General features: G+C 41.8%; 1 protein-coding gene across 1 annotated transcript in view; it reads left to right on the top strand.

Moving 5' to 3' along the window:
- pemt (phosphatidylethanolamine N-methyltransferase) overlaps nt 1-25,952 on the top strand; it is a 53,656-nt gene that overhangs the window by 25,151 nt on the left and 2,553 nt on the right. Inside the window, exons 4-6 of the mRNA XM_037082161.1 lie at nt 8,704-8,849; nt 11,947-12,058; nt 22,542-22,616. Of these exons, the coding sequence (XP_036938056.1) occupies nt 8,704-8,849; nt 11,947-12,058; nt 22,542-22,616 (333 nt within the window). The remainder of the gene's footprint in view (nt 1-8,703; nt 8,850-11,946; nt 12,059-22,541; nt 22,617-25,952) is intronic.

Genomic DNA, 25,952 nt, shown 5'->3' with positions numbered 1-25,952 from the left:
TAAACTCATAAACTCTCAGAGGAAAACAAGGAGTTTGAAATAATCAATTACCTTTATCAGATGATTTTATCTTATTAATGTAGAGATTACCCATGCTGCTGGGGGATTCCTGCAGGTAATGTCACTCATATTTTTCCCATGAAAGACATATTTCTCCCCTCTCAGCCCACTGTTTATGATCAACTGCAGAGGGGTAGGTGGAGCATCGTGGTTTAAAGCTTGAAGGGGCCTCTGTGGAACTTCTGCGCTGCGCTAGTTAGTTCATGTTAGCGGACTCCATCTGAAACTAACGTTTAGCTACCATCGCTCTCTGTTAAAGGAGCAGAGGGAGGCACTAAGACCGACCGAGTTCTTCACAAAGAAAACAGTCCAGCAGCATTAAATAACTTTAATCAATTTCTGTTTTTTGTAAGAAATAGTCCACAGGCTTGCATAGGCATCTGAGAGAGACGGGCAAGATATCATTTTTCATGTCACGTTACAATCTCCTCACAAATGTCCAATAAAAAGTGATTCATCCACACAAACTGCTAGAAATTGTTGGATAACGCCCGTTGAAGACCACTGATCAAGATGTCATTTTAGACAAGTTGGGAATGAGAAGTTGTTGACCCTGGACAGGTCGCCCTGTCCGAATCACACTTAGAGACAGTTCAAACCTACAGGGACTGTCACATCTGTTTAAGAACAGACTCTTTCTTTATATTCAGAGTTTCCATCTAGACAGGCTCAATTTAGCTCCCCGGACGTCACTCTTGCTTGTTTTATACACTTCTGATGATGCAAAAGTAAGTAGACCAAGGTAAATGGTATTTTTGTTTTGTTCCCTTGTTGAACATACACTAAGAAATCATTACATAAAATCTTTTCTTTTATGTGGAACTGACAACAGGACAGCTACAAGACAGCCGATGACAAAAAACAACATATTTTCATATTCGTGTTTACAAGTGAACAATTACAAAATATGTCACTGATCATTATAGGCCGTTAATTCACATTCTTTCCGAACAGCATTTCCAGAGTGAGTCACGCTGTATTCATGCATTATTTTTCTATTAGGTATGTCGCACTGACTCCTCGCACAAATTCATATCTGTGCAATTAAATCCAAATCGCGTGTGACAGGAAGCAGTTTAATTACATGACAAGAAAATCCATCTGAAGGAGCATGTTTTTCGTGTGCTTCCTGCGTCACCGAGCAACCATTGCGTTTTCAGATGGCTACGCAGTGTCGTCACGGAGGCCAACACATTTTTACTGTTATGCACCGTGGTGGAACAACGCTCTACTCTTACATACGGAAGGGCCACATAGTTCATGATCGCAGTGTCCGCGGTGCTGCACAGTGGCAGTTTGATAAGCTGTTAATTAAAGATCAGATCAGACAAAGGGCTGCTGCTTTGCTTAATGCAATGGAGAGAAAAGTAAAGATGGGGTCTTTGGGGGTCACATACCTGAGGGGAAAAAAACATCTTTATTAAACAGTCAGTCTTAGGCTATTTCTGAAAAACTGTGCAGCCCTAATAAAATACAACCAGCATGATTTATCAGTTGAAAGGGAGCAATAAATGACATTGTGACCGCCCCACAGAGCGAAAACGACTTAATGTCCGGAGGGTTGATATGGTTTCTCACCGACTAACAATAACTCCTCTACAAGCTGATGTTTACAGCTTACAAATCACTCCCTGGCCCATTTGTTGTTTGGAAAGAAAAGCTCCTCAGGCATTAAAAACATTTTAAAAAACAATTTCACACAATGATGAAACTCAAACAACGGACGTCATCACAGCTCTAACTTCGAGGCAAGTTTTCAAAAAGAGAGGGAGAAACGCTGTATTTTGGGTTGAATTGTTGCTTAATATCATCAGAAAACAGATATGGCTGTTTTGTAGTCAACTCGTTGCATAACTCCAACAAAAAAGAAAATAAAAAAGAAAGTAAGAACAGTGCCTTGCTTCTGAGAGCTGACAAATCATGTGCTGATCCAGAGGAGGAACGGATTTGAGAGGCTACTCCTCGTCAGTTATAGCCACTGTTTTAGTAATAAACACATCAAGTAAGCTGGACTAGTATAATGAGCGAGTTGGGGAGGTTTTTTTTTGTGTGTGTGTGTGTGTGTGTGTGTCATTTCAGCTCTCCCAATCCCAGCTAACAGACTGATTGCCCAGCAGACTAATTACCTTATGGATTCATTGTTGTGCTGCTTGTTTGTCGGTCTAATGGACTCACTCATACGCCGACATGCAGATTAGCGGACTGACAGTCTAATCATAGCTCCAACACAGAAGTATCAACTGTTTGACGGACATGCCAAGGATACGGCCTGTGTATTTTTATCTGTCAAGTACACTGCAGTGATGCTCTCCACTGATTACTCTCAATAACAAACCTTAAGGGAGCGCTTCGGGGGCTTTAACAAGCCCATTTTTTTTAATTAAGTCAGAGTGTTAATTTGCTGTTCGCTCCTGTTGGCAGGAAGCCAGGTGAGATGGGAGGATTGGGATTTACACATTTAGAAGTAATACGTGTGAAAATGTCACACTTACACTGCTTTTGTGTTCACGCTGAGAGGGTGTTAAAAGCTAAATAAAGAATAGACCAAAACCTATATTTAGGCTGACAAATAGTAGAAATCATTTCATGTTTTATTCTCAGATGGGGTAGTGTTTGGACTACTTATTAAAGGGGGACTATGTAGTTTAGGAGAAGAAGTTTAAACTCAGAAATATTTTATTTAAAACATTGTGAGGTAATAGTACCACCTCAGAACTCTTATTTTTTCCATCACTGAATAAAATAGCTGTTCTCAAAGGAATAAATAAGGTCCCCTGATTCTTATGATACACTAGTCAAAATTATTAAGGGATATTTGAAGAGATTTGCTTCTGTGTCATACCTGTTTCTTCTGGTCTGAAGTGAAAGTGATGGTTATTCTTAAATCTGAAAGGCATGGTGCCACGAGAATGCATGTCATGTCATTTTTTGTAAAATATGTAACTGCGTGGAAAGACATGACGAAGAATCAAATATGATGTGCCTCAAATCCTGCACGAGTTGGTGATGACATTTTTTTATTTTGTGTCCTACCAGTGCATCAGTACTAATAAAGGTCATTTCAGGTCAGATCGTCCAAAGAAGAAATGCCCATGAACTGTGATTGGCGTAACAGTATGGTTGTTGAAAACTGCTGCATCGGCCGACAGTGTAAATCAAGATTTTTGCTGCATTTCAGCTATGTTTTGGTTTGAAATGTCAGAGGGGATGGTGGGTGTATGTGTTTAGGTACTTGACCATGACAGAGCTAACAGACCGTGACTCCACTGGCTTGTAAATCCTTCTGTTTGGAGGTGAAGCCAAGCCCACCTCTCACGTGTTAACCTTGGTCACATTTATTATCTTTGAAATGGGAGAAGGAATAAAGCGCACGGGCGTAACGATTTGCTACAAGACTTGTTATTAAGACCTCTGCTGTAAAAGCCGCACAGTTTGAAAGGGACTTTGTCTGACTCCCACACTTCTCTCCCCGACCCTTGTATACTTCATCCTCCTCTTCCTCCTCCTCCTCCTCCTCCTACTGCTGTCTCTGTTCTTAAAGGTACAAAGATCACATGTGTATGGCTTCGCAGAAGTGACTTCCGTACCATGTAAAACCATCGTCCATTTCTAGAAGCTGCTCAATTCAGTCGATACGTCATCAGTTGTGATTTAGTCATTTAGTCCCGCGTACCCGCTAACCTCCCAACCTACATCTCCCCAGACCCCCTTTCCCATCTCTTTTCCAATCCACATCCCAGCAGTATCCCCTACACCTTACTTAACAGACAGCCCAGTGGTCGTCCTTTGTGTCTGGCTTGGTGGAACATCACATTACACTTCCTGCTTCCTTTGACAAAGGGAGGACGCCATAATACTCACAGCACAGACCCCGTAACCTAGTTTTCTCTTATTAACCCCCAAATCTAGTTTTCATTTTGGAGACATGTTTGTGTAGAGCACCGCACACACAGGTGTGTTAACGCATGCACAGTGTGCGTTCGATTATAAGCTGCAACGCCAGGAACTCTTTGAGCAGAACATTTCCAGAAGGATTCAGTTGACCATAACACCCTAGTCACAGAGTGGCCTCGGACATCCATTCTCAACCTCAGTACCGGGGGCAAACACTCAACTAAGTGAGTTACCAGAGCACCCTCAACTTGACTTTTATCATCATGATTATCCAGCTTTATTGAATACCATGTTTGAATACCATCAAATCTTCACAACCCATTCACCAGAATAAACGTTGGCTAGATATGTTTCTGCAAAACCACAGATCAAACGTAACATTGTTACACGTCATGTTGCTACTTTTATTTATTCAGGTTGCGTTCTCTATTTCTCTAACACTAAACTTCGGTTTTGACACAAAAAACACATTGTTAGAGTTAGGAAAACATTATGGTTGGGAAGAAAATGCCTGTTTTGGTCACCGCATAAACGGATGGAGATGGTCCAACTTCTCGTTAATATAACCATTTGTTGTCGCCACTAAAACAGCTGGAAATGTCCCCACAGACTCGAACTGCTGGCAGCCTTAATAGCGCCATTTCCCTCCCCTTCACATCCTAAATAATAAGCAGATAATGTGAACATGGCACGATATGTGATAGATGTGTCAACCTTGGACATATCTGTGGTTTGCAAAAATGTTAACTGCTAACACTATATCTTGCTGACTTGGCTGAGCCTCATCAGGCAGGCTGTCGTTCCAAGGTCGGATGACCAAAATAAGGTGTTCAATATAACTGATATATTTGAAGCGTGTGTCATTTTAGAATTTTAAAATTATTTGGGCAAATAAATTAATCTCAATTTGTGAGACTGAGACACTTTTATTGTTGGAGCAACAAAGTGGGATTGAACTGGTGAATTGCGATGAAAATGATCTGACATTCTTGCATTATGAAGCATTAACTTATCCAAAAACAAATATTTAGCATTTCTAGATTTTATATCTCGATGCATCCTCTCTTCACTGCAATGCAATGTTTTTGTCTTCTGGACAATTGATTCCACTGTTTGTACAAGAATGTGAGAAGCAAGATGATAAGGGGCATGGATTAAGCATCTGAAAAGACATTTAGAAGCCTGGATATGAGATCTTGCTCTCACTGCCATCTTGTCATAAACTGGAGCCAGAGAATCCAAATTTGGTCGAAGGAAGGGAAGCCCATGTAGAGCTGTGGATTCGTTACTGGAGGTGGTTTGCATAACAGCAGCGCTGGTGCTGTGGAAAATCTATGTGTTTTCCTGTTGCAGTGATTTGGGAAAACTGCCATTGATTACGCATGTTTGTTTTCATCATTGAACTGCAGGTGTGCCGACCTGACACTATGATGCAAAACACAATTTTTGGAGGGTGGATTTTTATTTTGTCTTGGTTGTCATGATCATAACACCGGTACAAGCCTGTCTTGCCTGTTTCCTTTCTTACACGCTAAAAGCGGTGGGTAAGGAAACTCTTTTTTTTCACCAGAATTCCTCATATGTCTCTTATCTGTACATGTTTGCATACGCAGTAGGTTCAAACGACGTGGAATGCACTAAAACAAAGGGACGGGCAGCATCCATCAGTGGAGTGGCACTGGTCTCCCAGCAACAAAACCTGCATACTCTCGCTCTCCTCACATTTTTTTTCTATCCCTGATGCAGCCAGCCTTGTTTATACAGCCAGCATTTCTGTGCGTGAAAGGCCACTTTGAGTGATCAGAGCGGAGTAGTGAAGAGGGAGAGGAGACCAGAAGAGGGAATAATAACCGCCAGATGACTGGCGCACGCATGACTGTGACATGTACTTTAAATGGACGAAAGATGGACGACGGGAACACAATACGAACAATGCAATGTCTGTTCGGTGAATATGCTCCATCCCAAACACAAGCTACCTTTTGAATTGAAGATCCTTAGGAGTAGTTCCTTGTCGCCCCCTTTGATTCACCTCCCATGACATCACAAAACCTTCAAAAGCAGGCACTCAACCTTTCAGAGAACTCTCCACTCAAACATCGAAGGACAACACGGTTACAGGACTTAAATGCTTTTGCTGTATGACCACAGGACCCTCAAATCATCTGTCAGCGCCGACCGCTGAGTGTGACGTCAGCGAGGGTTAAACAGCACTCTCCCTAACAAGCGGTCTCTTTCTGTCGGCACTCACACACACAGTCTGTGTATTCAAAGAGACTGTGGGAGAGTTTGCAAGAGAAGAGGCAGCTGTTTGTTGTTTGCAGTGTAACCCCCAGCTGCAGGTGTCACACTTCAGACTGAAAAAAATGCTGTTGACGTTGGCTCGGAAGAAATCACAAAACAAAGGTGGACGGAATGAGTGAGTAAAAGAATGCGTGAAATCCTCCTGGTGACCCTCAAGAACAAAATGAAAATGTGACTCCATGCTCTTGAATTATTTTAATTAACATCAATGTGGAATGACTTGAACATTTTAAAAGTAAGTCTTCAGTGATCACCCCGCCGGATGTCCCGTACATGTATTACCGTCTTGGTGATATCTCGGGAGTCGGTTAGTCATTCCACTCCGGTGGCGCATCACCGGTGGTTTGAAAATAGATCGCAATTTGAATATCTAAAACAGTTGCAGTACCAGCCCTCGTTCCGTGACACAAGGGGTCCATTCTGATTTCCTTTTCACATCGGTATTGACATCATGATGTTATCAGGCATTTTTTAGTCTGTGTGACATGTGTGGGACATTATCTCTCCCTTACCCATCATTAACACATGAAGTATCTGCCTCGCTGACGTAAGTTTTTTGCCTCGCTCTCATACTGCTGATGAAGGTTCTCAGTCATCCAGGTCATGGAGATTCTAAGAGCCAGTTGCCTACGATACAGCACTTAGAAATACTCTCATATGCCATACCATCTTGCACTGTGTCACTCCACCACTTTGATCCAGATTGGAATATCTCGACAACTGTTGGATGGATTGCCACTACATTTTGAAGTGACATTCATTGTCTGCAGAGGAGTCCTGCTGACTTTAGTGATCCCTTGACTTGTGATACCTTGACTTGTCCAAATTTAAGGTTCTCAGTAATAAACCGTGTGCTGTGGGAAACAGTCAGCAGTGATGTAAATGCAACTTAATGGGCTGAAACATGAACAACACAGAGGGGCAATTTCATTCACTGCTGAGCAGACAGCAGCCATCAGTTTGGTGACATCATCAGCTTTTCTTAATGAAGACAGCCATCCTTTCTTACGTTTATCAAGACACAAGCAGAAAATACATTTTTTGATCCCGAACAAGCTTATTGCTGATGAAGTTTTCTTTATCTTCGCTCTTCCTCCTCTGCATGGGAATGTACCTGAATCTTCCAGGCAAATGATAGCATGCTAATCATCGTCAACATGGTAACATCTAACCTCCTAATCTAATTGTTAGAATTTTGAATCTGTAATTGTCATGATGAATATGTCAGCATGCTACCATCAGCATCTCTGATTGTGTAATCGTCCAGAAACGCCAAACAAATATTCAAGGACAAATCTTAACTGTTGAGTCACCTGTGTCTCAACTCGAAAAGCTGCATGTTAAGAAATCATAAACACTTATCGCGATGTCCAACTAGCTCATACATTCTGCACCAGCATGTAGTTGAAGAAAGCCACTTCTCCTCAAGTATATGTCTGATAAAAGTTGCAAATGGCGCTGGCGAAGAAGTGGAGGCCAAAAATGAGTAGAAACCACACTAAATGGGTGAAATCATGGATGATACAGCGAAAGGCTCAAACTACAGTTCCCTTTTCTGTTTCCACTTCTCTTACTGACTAAGATAACAGCTAATCAGAGTGATTTGTCTCATGGATAGCCTAAGCTACTCATTCACCACAGTCCATCTGCCAAAGAGCCGCCTATCAGGGCAGTGTAGCGCCAACGGAGCAGGCAACATCGCAACTCCTAGGGCCACTGATGTTCAGCGAAGTCCCTGACATTGGTTTGTCAGTGTTACAGTGTACAGAAGGATGCGGTTGTGGTTGCAACAAGAAGTTTATTACAATAAACACATAGTCGAAGACATATGTGACTTACGTCCAAAGTGGATTTAACTCAGTCTAGATGGATGCACTGATCTCAATGAAACATTTCACTGTTTTTTTTTCTGTATATATTGCAGTTTGATGTGATTAACTATGTAAAGTATTGCATTAAAATGTTGTGATGAAGAGAAAAAGAAGCTTTGAAATTTTCATTTGACCAATTAACACAATTCCTCCCACAAAACATTCAACTTTAAACTGCAGCTGCAAATTTGTGTGAAGCAATTCTTTTTCACAAATGTTAGATTAAATTCAGTCGCACACTGTCTGGCGCAAAGCAAAAGGGCTGTTTTTTTTTTTTGTGATGTATGTCAGTGTGTCTTAATATGAGCTTTGAATCAGTCTGATGAATGTGGGTTAACATAGCTGTTCCCTTTTGGAATTCAGTGTCCAATTAACTTCTCCAGCCTTGACTACCTTTGTACGTCTGCATTTCTTTATTTGCCGCTTTTTATCTCTCTTCCTATTCCTTACCACTTGACCTCAACCTAAGGTCTCCTGCATGCTTACATAAATGCAGTTTGCACTTAACATCAATACTGGACAGTACACTAGCTGAATAAAGGACTGACTTAGATTCATTTTTCCCCCCCTGCAGTATGACGGTGGCAATGAAGGCCCAGGCCAGGTGGGAGGTGATGGACAGGGCAGATGTCTTTTACACTGGCGTGGCTCTCATTGTGCTGGGCACTGTGCTGGTGGTCAGCAGCTTCCTGGCTCTAGGATTCACTGGGACATTCCTAGGTAGGTACAAACAACTCAGTGTCATCGAAGGTTTGATCCGTATTGTGTGTATTTGACGTTAGTATATCTTTGGATCCACTGCTTCGATTTTTCTTTTGTAAACTGTCTTCTGGAAGTCCCCCAACACGAAATCAACAGACGACTTCTTTCAAATACGCTGAAAACGTATAATCCTCAGAAAGCTTCGTAGTGAGTTGGATGGGCTATTACATGAACCAATCATTTTGATCCATGCGAGAACAGTTCTGGTTGTTCTTGGGGAAACAAGGGAAAAGACAAGCCCACACGTGCTGTATTCTATCGAGGACATACAAGTGCCTGAAGACACGTGAACTCATTTGCTGCCAAGTTTAAACAGCCACGCTCATTTCTATGCATTGCCAGCACTTGTCCTGTCCCTGCCTTTGTGACACACAAATGTCCTCGCATCTGCCTCTCTGACAAACATGTTTTCCGTTGTTGCATTGCTGAACACATGTAGGCACCGATTCAAGCCAAGACGAGTGTGACACCGCCATTATGACCAGTTGGCAAGCTCTGGTTTCTAGTTTCTAGGTCAGTCATTTCAGTGAGTCATCTCCAAGACCTAGACTTTCTGTCTCAGTTCTGCACCATCTTTGCCTATCACTGTACTGAAATGCTTCAGTCCATCGCTCTGTCTTCACCAGTCGCCAACTGTGACAGCAGAGGGGAGGCAGCGGGAGCTTCAGCTGGTGGCACGAGTTGGCAAGAGGGTGTTTGTGTGCGTACTCTAATTTTTATGCAGATCGAGCAGACCAGGGACATTGCCGGCATGTAGAGCAAGTACCCTGAGAGTCTATAAAGCTGAAACATAAACAACATTTTTTTCCTTCAAAGATAACATTGTGACTGATTAGAAGCACCAGAGACTAGTTGAGGACGAGCTGTTGCTGCCCTGTGATTTACGAGAATGCAGCGTCACTTTAGTATACCCCACTGGGACTCTCTGTCAAACAGCTGTATAAACATCAGGATGACCAGTAGGATTGAATCGGATGAGGTTTTCACAGTTCCAATAAACCATCATAGAAAATATTTCAGGATGTCACGGTATAAGAGGACAAACCCCTTCCTTCTTGGATACCGCAAGTTTTCCTCCTGTGCCCGGCTAAAATATCAACCCTGTGCTGGAAATATACTGAAAAATTAAAAAAAAAAAAAAAATCATCAATGCTCTCAAACATTTCATTTAAATAAAGTCATGGCCAAGGACAACCTTCATAAGCCCCACTACTACAATAACAATTGAAACAATTCTCATTATGTGAAACATAAAACTTATGTCAGGCCTTGGAACTGTTTTTAATACCAGCTTGTCAAGTCAATTTACTATGTATTTGTGCACTTTGCAGAAGTTTATATCATGCCACACATGGTCATGGGTAACAAGTTATCATAGAGATTGGCCAGCTCATTAGCATACAGTTTCATCCATCATGCTTTAGGACCTCATGACCACGTTTGATTTTTATGTCTCACCACAATCTACCTTCACTGTGTTTCCTTTCCATCCTTTCACCAGCAACATTCACAGACACATACTAGAGGTGATAGCCTTTGGCTGTGTGTTGTGATTTAATGCATCTTATTATCTCTGTATTAGGCCCCTTGAGTCACTGTGACCCAGTGATTCAAAATGATGGCCCAGGGGTCGAAACAAAGATCTACACACAATCAAATTACACACAGAGTGTTAAACATTTCAGACAGCTGGTCCAGGATTCAAACATTGATCACAGACCTACTTCTCTAACCTCTGTTATCATTACTCCTACAGGTTACAATCCGGGCTGGACTTTTTCATAACTACAATGAAACAGTGACGCAGGAACACACAGGAAAATGCTTTGCTTGGCTCTTTAACTTTGAATGTCTTGCCATTAGTTTCTTTGGAGGTCAAAAATGAGGTTACCATATTGTTCCGAAGGCCGATTAAAGCTGCTTTTCTATTCAAAACCAAACATATTTGTTTATATAATCTCTGTCCTGCCCCACTTGGAGCCCCTAAATTATCGTATAGCGATTATTGTTATGTAACTTGGACATTAACAGAGAAATAGGGTCAGCAGCACCACATGTGTAATTCAACAGGTCATTCATACCCACCGGGAGCTCGGTCCGTGTGTGTGTGTGTGTGTGTGTGTGTGTGTGTGTGTGTGTGTGTGTGTGTGTGTGTGTGTGTGTGTGTGTGTGTGTGTGTGTGTGTGTGGGTGGGCACAATACAGAGGGAACTTATTACATAGCAAACAACAGTAAGTGCTCAGGTTACAGTGAGCGTTGTCCTACAATAGTTCAGCTGCCCCCGATTTTTTATTAGCTAAAAACCACCTGTACATAAGTAGCCACACAACCCTGTTTGACATCCAGCGCTTTGTTATAAGCATCCCCAAAAACTATAGAATACGTTTTGCATTAATCTCAAACTGCTGCCATGAGCAACAGAGACCCAGGGGTTTAAACCTTTGACACTGTTGCAACATGTCTAGAAACTAGAAAACCTTTCGACCCTCTCCTGAAAAACTGACAAATGTACGTGTCATCACCATTTCTGTTTCTATTTTGCGTTGGTGCAATGATCAAACTTCAACTCCGGAGTTTTCCCATGAGGTCACATCGGTGCTGTAACACTGTTGACATCAGTAACAGCCAGGTGACGGTGCGGCAGGCAGACAGCGCTGCAGTAACAAGGCCGTGTGGAGCCAGGAGTCCCTGTTCCTTGACACTGCATCGTCAGTCTGACCGCTGTTTGCCAGAAACTTGTGAAAAATGATTGTATCGTGACAAGTGGACTGAAATCTCTCTGGTCTGAGTTTGCAGCGAGACATCAAGGTCGAAAAACACAGCGGGAACCCATGGCAACAGCGTTGAAGCGGCAACCTAAACTGGTTGTTAACTGGTGCATGGGGGAGAATTTGCAGCCGTTACACCCTCCCACCGTCTTGTGTCACACTGAACAGAAAAAGGGGGTTTAGAAATTGTCAGACATTTAGTTGTGAAGTGCAGTGTTTATGCCAAACAGAGTTCTGTCATCTCGACCTGCTAGAGAATGAACCCACTCTGTCTGTGTGTGTCCCAGGTGATTACTTTGGCATTCTGATGGATGAGAAGGTGACAAGCTTTCCCTTCAGCATCATAGAAAACCCGATGTACTGGGGCAGCACTGCCAACTACCTCGGCCTGGCACTCATGTAAGTATGCGTGTGTGTGTAATTGTGGTCAACAAAAGTGTTATTTGAATTTAACGTCATCGCAAAGGTCTGCAACACAATCTGTCTCAACTAGGTTCATCATGAACTATTGAGGAGATAAATAAAATAAAGCGGCTGATGAAGTCGTAATGTACGTCATATGCTTCTAAATGCAGCGAGGGCACGCAGGAGGCATAGTTAATGACCTGCTACCTGCGAATGGAAAATGTAAAAAAAATATTTAAAAAAAAAAAACTTTAACATGTGCCTCGTCTCTATGACAACTGTGACCACATCTCTCGGAGCTTTGTTTGTTACTAGACGAGCGTTCCAGGCTTGGCGAGCCAGCCGCCAATAAATGCCATTAGCCCCCCCCAATTCTTGCTCACAGAGAGTTATTACCTGGAATCCATTCCTAATTACACTGCCTCTACAGTCCCTTTGTTGGGACTAATTTTGACCAGTTTTCTCTCCACTTTGAACTCAATTTACTTTCAGGCCTGTGCCTGCTGCTCTGCGAGCTTTGGCTGATCCTACTAGTGATTGCCTTATTTCATTATCACCTCCCCTCCCTGTTTCTCTGTCATACTTTTTGTACATCCAGTAACCTCCATCTTCTCTCATCTTCTAATGTAAACCTCGACCTGTTCTGCTGTCTCGAGTCCTCCTCCCTGTCTCCAGCCTTGTATCTTGTCTGTTGATGTCCCTCGGGCTCTACAGTAATGATATTGAAGCTCTATGCATAGACCTGTGGCCTAGCATGTGAACTGGCACAGTTATCTCTGTGTAGGAGTGACCCTCCACTGCTTCAATAATGTCCAGATCACTAACTTTTTTATGGCGGGTGATGATGAAAACACCCCAAATGGAATTTAGATTAATGCATCGCCCACTTTGTGATTCCTCAAGTGAGGGCAGCTACAGAAGTCCTGATGGCTCATTAAGAGGCACAATTTCTGGAGACTGGCTTCATGCATTTCTTTGTTGCGTGGACATTTTGATATGTTCACAGTACCTAGCACCTTTATAATGAAAACAACAATATGGGACCCTTAACGAAGCACCATCAAGTGAAGATGCTCGCATGTTCCTGAGCTTTTGAACAGGACCACCACTGAGGAGCTCTCCTTAGGATTTTGTTATCCATGGTAAAATAAAACAGACCTAATCAGTATCGTGTTATTACCAAGTCATTCACATGACTGATATATGTGAGAGGGGTTGCTCATAATCATCAGCCTAGAGAGAGTTAGCACCCGCCTGCAGTTTCCAGCACACATCGGTTTTTGTTTACCCTCATACCATCTATTTAAATGCAGCAGGCAGCTATTTTAATCAAAAAGGGATGTTTTAAACCCACTGTTAACTACCTAGCACCTAACAGCAGACAGACAACTTGAGCAACTAGCAACTGAACATAGTGGGGCATTCAGCAGCTTAAGAAACAGATATTTTCCTCCCCTAGTACATAGGGCACGTTTTTCCTGATTAATCTTCTTTTCATCTTGCAAAGTTGGCATTTAAGGTTTGTTTTTAGTTGTGATTTTAAAGCCTGAACACCCTGAAGGACGCGCTTCACTCTGACCAAGAGTGCTTTGGTGATCCTGAAGGACCTGTCCTCAAAGACACAAAAAGTCCACACTCTGTGCAGCTACAATGGAAGAACATCCAGAGAGGAAAATTACACACAGACACACACAAACTGCACAAGCCCATCACTCTGCCAGATATCACACATTAGCCACTCAAGGTCTGTCTGACCTGGACAGCAGATTAGCTGACACTCATCAGCAGATGCACTCAGACTAATGCATGATCACAAGTTGGACTCGTGTCGCTATATATGTGAGATGGGAGATAAAACTGCTACATGATGACATTATTTCTTTTGTGATTACGTATCGTGTGATGTGTTCTCCTCCATAAAAGAACTGATTTGCCAAATGCGAGCAGTAGAGCAGTCGTCCAAAAGTAGTCCTCTTTATGTCCACAGTCCGTATTGTATTTTTTAGGGTGCATATCAAATGTGCTCCTGACAGCTGAGTTTGGAACAACTAACAGTTGAATTAAATTTCACGTTTAAATGAGAATGAATTATTTTGGTCATAAACTGTTTATTCATCTAGCACCAACATCAATAATACTTTGGATTCTAACCAAATTCCTTTAAAATGGACATTTACATCGGCCAAAGCAGTACTTTGTGTTACTAATTAGCAAATGAAAGCATGCTTAAACAATACAATTGCACGATTGTGACAATGGTACACATCATTTCTGCTAAATATCTGCATGTTCACATTATTATTATATATGAGCATGTTGATGTTGACATTTAGCTCAGTGCCCCACAAAGTTTTCGCTTGGCTGAATGCTGGTGTATGCTGGACTTGTTTGAGCTGCAGATACTTAAGATAATATCATCATATTTTAAGGCCATATGTCATGACACACAATACAAATTAGGATATTTTGAAATCTGGAAAGCGCTTCATAAATGTGCTTAGTGGGTAATGAAATCAGATATCATAATATTGTTCTACCATTGGCCTCAATATAGTACAGACAACTACTGGTAACTTTCACAAAATAACTACGCCATGGTACAGCTCCTAAATAATCAGCAGCAATGTGGATATAGTGACTAAGTGGGTAAAGGCAAGTATTTGATAAGGCAAGAGCAGTCTGGTAAGTTCAGAAAATGACATCACTTGACAATAATGCAGCCTTTAAAACCAGGAAAAGACAACAGAACACATGAAGCTTGAGCGAGTACTCGGCTGATGCAAGTATCCAGTCGTCCAAATTCTCATTGTAGCTGCTGGCTTGTGAACGTGAACAACTTCCGGTTAATAAAACCCACTTCTGTCTTAAGCATCACCAATTCAGAGTATGGATACAGATTGATAAAGATTGTGTAGCTCATGGAACAGATGTAGGTACAGATAATACTGTACATGCTCATCACTAATACTTGCACAGAAAATCTGAGCCAATAAGTAGCTTCATAAGAATCTGTTCTCTTCTGTCCCGCATAATTGCAGTGATTGTGTGTTGGACTGAATCTATTTTTTCTAAACTTGGGTGGAGGACTGAATCTGCTGTTTTTGCATTACTGACATGTTGCTTTCGGTAACGCTTTCGTTCGATTTCAGCACTGAAAGCAGTAAAGTTTCACTTAGTACCTAATATTACTCGCAGTTATGGCAGTTTTTGATAATATGTGGCCCTGTTCTAAAAACGCATGTGTCAACCAGCAAACTTGAATTTTATCACGGCAACTCATAATGAGACTCAGTAGTGTGTGAAAGGCCTCTGACAATGTCTGGGCCTGCTCCTGATGAGTCCTGGATGATGTCCTGGGGGATCAGGCCATCAGTGAGCTCCTGGACAATCTGTGGCTGTACTTTGAGTACCTGGGTGCATCGATATGTTATCCACCATAGGTTGTCCACTGGATTTAGGTCAGGGGGAAGAGAGCCAGTCATCAGGACCTGCCTACACACCCTGTCCGGGCATTGCTCTGCACCTGGAGGAACCCAGCGCCTGCTGCACCAGCGGAAGGTCTGACAGTCACTCTGAGGATTTCCTCCTAGTACCTAACAGCAGTCAGGGTATCGTTGTCTATGGCATCGAGGTCTGTGGAACCCTCCAAGGATGCCTCCCTAGACCATCACTGACCCAGTCATGCCACCCTCATGCTCTCTGTGTCTGACAGTTTGGTCAGAAACATGCACACCAGTTGCCTGCTGGAGGTCATTTTGTTGGGCTCTAGCAGTGCACCTCCTGTTCCTCCTCGTGCAAAGGAGCAAATATCAACCCTGCCTCTGGGTTGGTGCCCATCTACAGCCCTGTCCAGATCTACTCGTGTAACAGCCCATCACCTGGTATCTCCTCCATGCTCTTGCAACTGTGGTGGGAGACACAGTAAACCTTCTTGCTACAACACATATGGATGCGCCATCCAGCAGGAGCTGGATTACATGTGCAACCTGATTGGGCTGCAGGTACCGCCTCATGCCACCGGTAGTGGCAAGCACACTAGAAGAACACCAAACTAGAGAAGGATCAGGACGAGGAAAAGGCAGCTGTCTGTGGCCGACACATGCAGAGTCATTCCCTTTCTGGTGGTTGTCTATCTCTTGCCTCTGCATTGCACCAGCTGTCACTTTCATTTGCACCAAAGCAGGTGAAGTTTAAGTGTTACTTTTTTTGAGCGGTGTATATGGACTGTCACGTATGCAACCGTTTTCGACTGTTGCATCACATCCATATTGCACACATTCATATTCGAGAAAACACAGCAGGACAGTTCATTTGTTTTATCAGCCTTCCATTACCAGAGTGATTATCACTATGGTGAAGTTACATCACAGACCATGTTGTCATGTGTTCGTGTGTGTGGGAAGGAGAGGTATCTTTGGGCCAGAAAAAACAACAACGCTCTTAATTTCAGAAGGTCACCCTCTGCTTTGGGCGAAATTGCATCACTCCGCTTACCAGTCGACCATGTGGTTGACACCAGTGTGCATATCTACAGGACAGCATAGAGATAGGTTAGTCATAAAACATATAAACACATCTCAGACCACAGCTTCATGGACAAAGCATATATTCATGCATATATTTGCTTCACCATGATCACAGTAAAGCTCCTGTGACAGAAGTATGATTATGCATCTGTGTTCTGTAATAATAAACATGTGACATGAACTATATAACACCAGTAAATCTGTGCTGCAGCTTGTGTTCATTTGGAAATGCATTTAAAAAATTACTTTGTCCTTACAAAGCTCCTCAGAGTCTCACGCAACATATGTCCATCACGAGACCCCTCAGGTCTTGTGGCACAGACCTCCTGGTTGCTCCAACACTTAAATCCAAAGTTGTTAAAGCAGCTCTTACCTTTGAGGTCTCAGCTGCTGGAATACTGCATTAGATGTGCTCCAATTTTTACATCCTTGAAAATGGGGGTTGTAAACGTTCACTTTTTCTTGCATGTCCTTTACGGTGTTATCATCTATTGCATTCGATTTCTGGGGGAGTTACCACGATCGGAATGTCTTAGACCATGAGCCAACATCCATTTGCATTTGTTTCAAACGCAACGCTATTCGTTTTATTACAAATGATTAACAATTTGCGTGAATCTGTGAATATCTTAGTGTTTGGCATGCCCCGCTTTTGCTTTGATGACAACATGCACTTGTGCTTGCATGAAACCCACAATCAAACCACTATTTAAACCTGAAAAAACAATGAGGTTGCCCTCATTTCATCAGAGGCTAAGTGAAATACTAAGATACTTTTCAAAGAATCACTTAAACTGTTCATATACTACTATCATTTGTAATGAAATAAAATGCATTCCATTCAAGTATTTTGAGTCATGGTCTCAGACTGTTTGACCCTACTGTCTGCATGTATATTCCACGTACTTATGTCTGCATGGGGTATTTCACCTTATAATTCTTTGTGCTATTGAAAGTTTAGCTTGTTTGTGTACAGTCAGTCTTTACTTCAGAAGACTAAATGTCTACCACCATGCTAGCAGCTCACCCAAATTTGGAAAAGTTACTCAGAATGAGTCTAGAATGGATGTATGAATGTCTGCATAGACTTTCATGGCAACTTTAGGGTGTATCTGTCACCAACAGACAGACTGATATTTACATACCTATACCAGTCACTAGCATGTCTATAAAACACATGTAATGATGCACTCAGCGTTCCAGTTATGTTATGTTATTGTCTGTCGTTGCCTATGGATTATCAACATTAAAATGCGTCACCACTCTTTAGTTTCAATTATTTTGCTTTATCCTCGTATTTCTTATTCAATTGTATGTAATGATGTTTGTGTTATGATTTAATGTATTATATTCCTGTTTTTATTTATGTTATCTCTTTGTAAAGCACTTTGGTTGTTGTTTTTGAATGGCTCTCGCAAATTTAAAGTTCTTACAGCTACCTACTCTTCAACAGCAGAAAAATACTTTGAAGTACTTTTCCTGCCCCTTTTTCATATACCCCAGGATCCCCTCTGTCTAACGGTCTAACTGCATGACTCCACTCTTCACTTATCCAAGTTATATGTAGAATCATTGCAGCACTTACTTGCCATTCAATCAAATGGCAACATTTATGTGGATATCTCTGTCATTAAGACTTACTTTGTGGAACGAGCTGTTGCTGGTGCTGCTCTGATTTCTCCCTCTCACGAATAATAATCCCATAGAGTTGTCATGATAAATTGGAAGCTTCCGTCCTCTCCCAGCTATACGGTACGGAGAAAGTCTACTCCCCATGGCCCTTATTTGTTAAAGGTTATTCCAATTACAATGTCAGTTTATTCTACAGACTTCAACCTAACCCAGCTGAAATGTCTAAATGTGACACATAATCTGTATAATCTCCTCTATGCCGGTAAGTGGAAGGTCAAAGCGAGAACAAGCTACATAGTCAAATAAATGCATTTGAATAACGTACATTTTCTACAGTGTAAAAAGTGTAGTGTGGATTAACAGACAATTAAAATACCTGAATACAAGTCTGTCTGTCTGAGTGCAAAACTTGATTAAATTAATACTAAGAAGAGGAAACCATTTGATATATTTGCTGCAAGTTTCCACCATGTCGATGTTTTCCCTCACAACAACATCTACATTCTTGAGAATGTAGAACATGTTGTCTGTTTTCATACTGTTTTTCAGATATATCTTATTTTCGTTCAATACATCGAAGGACAGACTGGAGAGCAGTGCTGTGCTTGAGAGGAATGCAGGCGGGCAGGATGGGATAAAGTAATGACACCTGAATAGATATAGACAACCTGTGTACGTGTTAGTGTGTATGATGAAGCCTGTCTTTGACCTCTGGATTTAAGGTCACATTCACAAATCCATTTATCCAAAAGTAGGTCGGTGTTTGGTAGCTCTCATTCTCCCACACACAACTGCAGGCAGGTACAAACTCAGTCCCTTCATGTGCTTGTGTGTATTTGTGTGTCCCCCAGAGAGCAGGCCGAGTATCGTCTTGATTCGAAAAACACAAAAAGGCAAAAGTCGCTCGGCACTTAATGCACACACAATCATCCTCAGCATCCAATGAGGAATATTGTGTGTGTGTGTTTGTGTGTGTGTATATACATGTTTTTTACAGTTTGTGTGTGAGGTACAAAGAGGGTATGGGTTTGAATACAAGTTATTAACCCAGTTGTAGCTGGGAAACCACTTTGTCTGAAATAGAACACAATGAGCTCGTGCAAAATGACAATGAGGATAAATATAATGCACATGTCAACAGCGCGGGAACAGCCTGATTAATTTTTTACAAATTTTTACATCACCTGATCTAGATTGGGTCAGAGGAAATCTGCTTCCGACTGAGGCAGCTTCTTCACACAGCGCAGTCATTTTTTGACATAATCGCTGGTCTTTTATTGACTCTTAGCGATCATGTTATCATCTTACATTATTCTGATGTCGAAACTTGTACCCAATTGTATGTGTTCCAGACTTATACACCAAATCAATCAGTGTTTTACTATTAAGCTTACAATGACCGATTAAGCAAGTTTTTTTGTTTTTTTTTGTCTCCATCTGCGCAGTGACCTTGTCCAAATACTTAATTTCAAAGCTGCCAACATATGAGCATCTGCTGCCAGATCTATACAGACAGCAAATACAGAAACACACAGACTCAGGCTGCATATTCATGTGTAGACACAGGTTTACATGACAGCATGCATGAGCTAGACAGATGCACCGAAGAGAATAAAACTGTTCCATGATAAGCATTAATTACTCCGAGGCTCATTAAATCTCACCAGAATGACAGCTGATCTATCTTCAGATCATGTGATCATGAGCTCGATCATCCTCTTATCATATAACAAATCATGTTAAGTGTCTAATAAACTGCGAAACAATTTTTTGACCTGCTTCTTCTTCCCTGCCAAAATCTCCAAGATCTGCCAAATAAGAAAAGAGAAAAACTGGTGCGCCATTGTAGTTCAGTGAGGCTCTGTGTTACTTTCATCTTTTTTTTTTATTTGGTACAAGCATATCCGCCATTGGTCTCATCAATTTGTTATATGGGTCAGGGGCAGATGGCGATTACCACACAGTGTCTAGTGACTCATTCATTGTGCCAGATTTTTGTCACAGTCAGTGTGTCTCACTGAGGCAAGAGTTGTGTGTCAACTTTAGAGTCGACCATGAATTGACAGTAGTCAGCTGACACAGAAACCTAAAGTCACGCGAGAGCTGCAGAAAAACTCAACAGTTTTGTTCCCAACTTTGCTGGTATCGACATACAGTAGACTTTGTACTCAATGGGATGTGAAAGTTGAATGTCTCAGGTATAGATGTATTGGAGCAATGGATAAAATTGAAATGTCAACTTCTCAGTACAGCTTATGGAAAAGTACATAATATTGCTGTTGTAAGTGTCTTCCAGGGGTGGAATATAAAAACTGGCAAAATATGAAATACCTAAAAATGTCCCAGGGGTCTCAAAACACGATAGTAACGCTCAGGTGTGGTTTGTTTGTTTCCTTCACCTGTTAAAAGAAGTCCTTTTTGATTCTAAGCTCCCGTTGTGTGCCCATGCTACAGTCCCATTTTCAGTCAACCCTGCCATCTTTAAAGGGTGTAAAGCAGTTAAATGAAATGAAAGAAGACATTTTGAGAAAGCCAAGGGTAGTGGGCAAAACACGCATCACTTCACATGTCCTGACCTGGTTTGCGGTTCTCCAGGGAGGAAAGCAAAAAATAATGGCATAATGGCAGCATTCCAAGGCCAACATAAAGACCAGTGTGGGTTTCAAGCCAGACTTAAGAGGATCTCAATTGCAGATGTAAAACAAAGACATCAGTTTGGAATCTGTTCATACAAGTGACATCTGGACCAGTTTCTGTGTCATGCAGCAACATAGTCCAGACTCAAATCTAATGTCTATCTCTTAAAAATCAAATTCTGTAAAGACTTTGGTGTTCCCCAGAGGATGAATCTTAATGACTTCAGTGATCACCTGACTTTAAATATAAGTCAACCGGATCATCAGTGTCTTCACTTGTCTGGTGAAGTATCTCCAATGATGGATTTTTTTTATTTATTTTTTTTTTTTACAGACATTCTTGATAAATCCTAGTGACTTCAGCAACCCCGTGACTTGTCCCCAATATTAGTATCACTATTTGCCCGTCATGGACTGACCTGGCAGGATGAATTGTAACGCTGGTGATCTGGGTGACCTGCAGAACTGATGAAATTGCCCTAAGCCGTACAGAGAAGATGTACTTCAGACCGAAAAGAAGCGTACCTCAACATTTACATTTCATGTCGCACACCTGGAGTATTTTGTAAAGTTAGAGCTCCCCTCTCATATCCTTCATCCCATTATGTTTAGCTCATTTGCACCTGCTTTACCTCTGCATTTCATCCCTAGTATTCATATTTGCCATTTTCCTTTCCTGTTTCCTGTCATGTTTCCTTTTTTTCCAACCTAATATACTGTGATCAAGGCTTCTGTGGTGAGTGTGTGACGCAGCTTAGCCGAGCTTCCAACTAGCCTTTAAAAAGGTCCAGAAATGCGCTTAATTAAACTAGAATAGACTTTTGTCTGTATCCATGTGCCTCCATTACTTCCTGCTAAGTAGGTCATGGTAAACAGTTTTATAAGCCTCATCAGCAAGTCAGCTTTAGCTGGCCCCACACTGTTGTTGTTCTGATTGATGTCATAGTGCTTCTTTCTTTAATACGTGGTATGGTGGAGATTAAATAATTTATGGGGAGCATTCAAGCAAGTGGCAGTAAAGGGCACTCGAAGGTGTATACAATGAAAAATGTGATACGTGCCTTATTGACTTCAGACAGTAGCTTTTTATTGCCCACACTACGGTTTGACTTGTAAATTTTCAGCCTGGCTTGTTCATATTCTTTTCCTTTTCTTCATACCTTTTCATGGAAAAAATAGTCTGTGTCACTATGCCACTTTCCGATCAGGCGTATGTAGGTCAGTGTGTCATATATGGGTTTATTCCTCCTTGCAAGGTTGAACTACGGGATAAACAGTGTTTTAAACTTGTAGTTACTGGTCTTAAGGCTCTAAAATATATTTGATTTATTGATTTATATTTTATATTGACTCTGATATACCATATTTAGCAACAGCTATACAATTGAACAAGCATATCTTCAAAATTTCAGTTTTACTCCTCATTGTTTGTTTCTGGCACACAGGCAGCTAATTATTTGCTACAGTCCAGCTGTTGGATGACACATCCAAGTCACACTTTATCTTTGTGTATTTTAAATGCATGGGGAAATCTGGGGTATTTTGTGCATATTAATTCATTTGGAAGTCTACTGTCTTTGATCAGTTTGAGACTGATGACCTGAAGTGGGTTCTCTGCTGAGAATACCACGCACAGTATACTGTATAACCTCTCTCCGCTGTCCTCTCCTTCTTTGTCTTCAGTGGTGCCAGTCCTGTTGGTCTCGTCCTGACTGCCATAGTAGCTGTGGCTTACAAGGTGGCGATAAGATATGAAGGGTAAGTCTTTCTTTTCTATATCTTACATTTGGCAAATCACTTGTGTGTAGGGGGGAATGGATGGACGGTCATGGATATGGTATGATGGTATGACACTACACACACACACACACACACACACACACATTGTTGGTGCAAAGTTATCCGTCCATCTATTTTTTTAGATAATTAAAAGTTTGAGCACAAGTAGTTTCCATATCATTAAGATGCAATTAAAACAACAGGGAATCTCCTGCGTCAGTTACCATATACTGTTGGCCTGTGTGCCACATCCGGCTTGAAAAATATATCACTAAATTCAGAAAATGTGCACATTTAACATTACTTAGTAGTGGAAATGTGGAAATGTTAGGGTGCAGACCATACACAGGAGGAAGGAAATGGGGGAAACAAAAGGCGAGCTTTAATTTACAAATGCTGAAATATACAAAAACCAGGAGAACAAGAAAAAACAAAAATGTATCAAGGACCAAAAACAAAGTGGCAAATAAAAGAGCTAAACAAAGTGCAACAGAAAAGCAAAGTTCAAATCAAATGAAAAGATAAGAAATCAGAATCCAAACATACCAAAGGGGAAGACACAGGAGGAGACAGTAGAGAACAAGTGTGCAGACACACTTATGACAAGACAAGGAACAGGTGAGTCGAGAGGGGAGGGAAAAGGACAGGTGAGGTAATGAAGGGAAACACAGGGAAAAACACAGAGGGATGAACACAGATGAGACACTGAAAAGACAGAACAGACACAAAAAGGCATAGAGTCAAAATAAAACAGAAGACATAACAAAAAGACACAATCATAACAGTAAGAGGTCCAGTTCATCCTGAAAGTGATGCCAACCTTTGGCAACAAGCGAAAAAGTCTGTAATTTCAAAGTTCATCCAGTCTACAGAATTGTTAACTGTTGTCTTGAGTTGTTCAGGCTCGTTGCAATTCTTAATTAGTACGCAGGGCTACCTGGGTAGGAAACTGATTCACCATTCCACTCCCACTGCTCTTTGTCCTCTGTTGCGTTTTCATCTGCAGTAATTGAGCACTACATTCATTAGTTCTGCCGTAAGCTGAGATATACAGAAAGAAAGCGATCAGAAGAGATGGACTTCATTGTTTTTCTTATTCTCCTCCATCAAAAGCCTTGTTGCTCAGCCCTTTCTTGCTCGCGTCCTCGTCCTCTTCCTCCTGCTCGTCCACGGCATTCACGAGATAAGACCTAAAAAACCGTCATGAGCGACCTACTTCTGGACATCTGTCCGCACAGACAACCGCTCAGGAATACACACACCCACGTACACACAGAAATACACAAACATGCTATGACTGCATAAGCAAGTCACAAATGAGGCAGGGCTCTGCGTGGAAGCAGGTGCTGTGTGCACCCGCTCATTAAGCCTACTGTGTGTGTGTGTGCGTGTGTGTGTGTGTGTGTGTGTGTGTGTGTGTATTGCATCCTTTCATCTTGAGAGCAGGTGTATAGGTGTTAATGTTAATTGTGGCATTGTGCTTTGCATTACATGAGTGATGAACCTGACACGTAACATCTTATGATTAAACAGTGAGCTAATTAAAACATCATATTGTCACTATGACTATACATAAGACCCCATGAGAGGTTTCACCTGGATTGTAGCAGCACGAGAAAAGGAAATGTCAGGTTGACTAGGTCCCGACTGACTGACCTACATTTATCCCAATACATATACAGTCACCATGATGCAGAATCAGAAGTATAATTACTGTTAGAGTCCAATCCAAATATGAATCTCATTACATCTGACGACCCCTCTTTGTCCACGTCCTACCTCGTCGAGCCCCTGAGGGTTATTTTGTCTTTTTTATTCATATCTTCCCACCCGTGTTTCTGCTTCATACATAAGTCATTCAGTGTTCACAGGAACAAAAAAAGCTTTTTCTAGCTTTCTTTCCGAATGGCCTCAATCGTGAATGAAATGAAAAGTCACATTACACTTGAAAAGCAAAAGGGAGGTTAGTCTTGGCATGGTCGGAAGTATGCTTTTCTGAAGATTTCACACATGCTGTGAATGAAAAGCACAGGTGCACATGTCGCTGTGTCGATTTCCGGCAGTGCCAATCCACAATTGTGTCATCGAGCCTGGAACTGTGGATTGGTGGGAGAAAGGCAGGTGCTAGATTTTACCAAACACTGTGACTGGGCAAAGATGCATTTGCTATATTTGTCTTGTGCTCCTGGCTCGGATTCTGAATGATCTCATTTAGTTAAACTGCGAGGAAAGCAAGGTGCCTGGCAGAATATTACCTCATACAGTGATCTGAATGGGGATGGCGCCAGTGGGATAGAGCACACTGAGTGGAGATAGTGAGTGATTGAGTTCAGACTATGCCACTCACCTTTTTTAGCTTGGATTGATTCAAAACAAGATGTAGTGGTGAAGGCTGGTGCCACGATGACTTTTAACCTCTTTCTATATAGTATGAAAACCCTTGAAGAAACTTAATGGCTTAATGCCTTAGTTTTGACTTCCTTCATAGACATAAGACATCACTTAATTATATTTTTTTTTCCACTTAACTTCTGGTCAGTGCCTTGTCATTAACAAAACATACTACATGAATGTGTTAACTGCAAACCAGAGCCCCTATGATGAGTCTTAGTCTAGCTTTAAATGCCTCATACTGTACAAAGTGAGATATCCATGCTATTTTCTTCCTTCAAACGAACTGGCAGGACTTCTGTAAGGCTGTTGTGTCACTATTGTACAGGCACCATCCCTAGCCATGCTTGTAGCATGAAGGTGGTTGCAAAGACACCAACAGAACTGTTGCAGGAAAACAGTGGGCAGTCTCTGCTCAGTCCTGTGAGAGCTGACCAATCGGAACAGGGTGGGCTGTTCGAGAGGCGGGCCTTGAAGAGCCAGACTGAAGCGCGAATAGAGGCGCTACAGCACAGGACAGTGTCAGGAAAAGTAATGTGTTTCTTAATAGCTGAAGCGTATGAAAAAGCTTGCCAGCCAAAAAAAAGTTAATGAACTGCCATTTTTACCCTCCAGTTGGTAGCACCCAATTACCAACACACTCAGATCAGGACACCACAGGTTTGGCAGAGCTGTCAAGATACAGTGTTCCCCCAAAATATAACAAAAGCTTGCCTGCATCCTCCATTCTCCTTCACACTCTTCAAATGTGTCTTGTGATCCAGTGTTTTTGTGTCAGCGATCTCTGGCTGGCTGTCAGGCACCTGCCGAGTTGTTTCTCTCCCATATTAGGGCTTTTATTCCCGCAAATTACACACAAGGACCGGAGCTGTTGTTGTCTGGCCCAGCTGTCAAGTTGATCCGGGTGTCAGTGGTGTAAAACCT

Source organism: Acanthopagrus latus, chromosome 20, assembly GCF_904848185.1.
Source record: "Acanthopagrus latus isolate v.2019 chromosome 20, fAcaLat1.1, whole genome shotgun sequence".
Classification (NCBI taxonomy): Eukaryota; Metazoa; Chordata; class Actinopteri; order Spariformes; family Sparidae; genus Acanthopagrus; species Acanthopagrus latus.
The sequence above is the reverse complement of the archived record's forward strand: the minus strand, read 5'-3'. Positions and strand labels throughout refer to the sequence as shown.